General features: G+C 61.8%; 1 protein-coding gene across 1 annotated transcript in view; it reads right to left on the bottom strand.

Annotated features, from left to right (window-relative positions):
* Window positions 1-1672, bottom strand: part of Bbc3 (BCL2 binding component 3) — a 5410-nt gene extending 3738 nt beyond the window's left edge. The window contains exons 1-2 of the mRNA XM_013032574.1: window positions 1556-1672; window positions 10-159 (exon numbers count right to left, since the gene is read on the bottom strand). Coding sequence (XP_012888028.1) covers window positions 10-159; window positions 1556-1588 — 183 coding nt within the window. The 5' untranslated portion in view covers window positions 1589-1672. The remainder of the gene's footprint in view (window positions 1-9; window positions 160-1555) is intronic.
* Window positions 1673-1725: the final 53 nt, after the last annotated feature.

Below are 1725 nucleotides of genomic sequence, written 5' to 3'. Positions count from 1 at the left end.
GGGGGCGACGGGCAGGCCGGGCTCGCAGAGGCCGCAGGACACGGCCGAGGGCACCAGGCGGCCGAGCGGGAAGGGACGCGGGCTGTCGCGGGCCAGGCCCTCTACAGGTTCGGGAGAGCTGCCCTCCTGTCGTGCGCGGGCCATGGCGCTCCCGGGGGCCTGCGGGACACGGGGAGTTCAGCGGGGAGGCGTAGCCCCCCCTGCACACATCCAGGGTTCACTCACGATGCATGTGGGGGAACCCCCCATGAGACACACCCCTCGAGGGGAGGTCACAGGGACAGGCTGGCCAGGACCCCAAAGGAGGGGGTGTGTCTGCGCGTCTGGGGGCTGGGACAGCCCCACAGGGCAAACTCTTCACTGGGCTAATAGTGAATGTGGGGGGCTGGGGACAACTTTCCCAACAGTAGGGAGAACGCAGGGTGGTAAGGGGTGTGGGGGGGAGAGACACAGGACCCCAATAATGAGGAATGTAGTGTGTAAATGTATGGCGTGTGTGGACGCCATACAACGCAGACACCAAACTAGCCAGCCTGACCCCCACATCTGAGAGATGGGACATGAAATTGCTACTCAGCACACACACACACACACACACCAAAACAAGGACCACACAACTACACTGCACCTTGCTTCCCTCCTCCCCTCACACCCAGAATCTCACACACTGACCCACTGTGGGTCTGCCCAGAGACACAGAATGCAGCCCTCACAACAACCACAGAAACACCACGCACGCACGCGCACGCTCCCGCGCGCGCACATACACACACACACACACAACCAGGACATAAGCACGATACCCCTGAGGACGCACACCGTCCAACCCGAGGCGGGCACACGAGTCTCCACACCACCACCCCCAGCCTCCAGGACACGTCTATCAGGCGCGTGTCACCAGACGCAGATGCGCTGCCACACTTGCAGGCAAAGATACACAGACGCCCCAGCCCCATCGAACGAACGGCAGACATAGCCCGCCCTCCTCTCCCAACCCCACAAAACACCATCACCAACTGTCAGCACACACGCACTCACACACACACACGCTAATCCACACAGCCTTCCCAACACACCTAAAACACTGGTCTCACGTGACTGACATAAACACTACACACACAGCCACATGACACATGAACCACCATCGGATCTCAGTGACAAACCCTCAGAACCAACAGACACACACGGAGGCTGCCCGCAACACCCCCCTCCCCGGGGCACTGCACAGACCCCATGAAGCCTGGGTGCCCCCTTCCCAACACCGCTTCCAGACACCCCCACTCCCCCAGTTCCCATTTCCGCTACTCAGACACCTGGAAAGAAAACCCACCAGCGGGGTGTTGTCAGGCAGACCCCTCAGAAGCCCTGGAGACACTAGTGCACACAAGACACACGTAAACACACACAGCCATGCGCACAACTACACACCACCACACACCATCACCCCAAACAGCACACAGGCAACTCTCCTAGCGCGCGCGCGCACACACACACACACACACACAGGTACATCCCAGCCCACCCGCGGAGGCCACGCTCAAATGGGGACACTCACGCCTACACCCCGACGGGTCACAAATGCCAACATTCCTCTGGACTGGCACCCCGACTCTCCGCCGACCCCAGCGCCAACTCGGAGCCAGACACACGCACACACCCAGGCGAGACACCTGCAGATCCACAGCCCCGCGCGCGCGCTCCTCGCCGTCCCAGACGCCCCGCTCC

Source organism: Dipodomys ordii, unplaced genomic scaffold (genome assembly GCF_000151885.1).
Source record: "Dipodomys ordii isolate 6190 unplaced genomic scaffold, Dord_2.0 Scaffold156, whole genome shotgun sequence".
In the NCBI taxonomy this organism is placed as follows: domain Eukaryota; kingdom Metazoa; phylum Chordata; class Mammalia; order Rodentia; family Heteromyidae; genus Dipodomys; species Dipodomys ordii.
The sequence above is the reverse complement of the archived record's forward strand: the minus strand, read 5'-3'. Positions and strand labels throughout refer to the sequence as shown.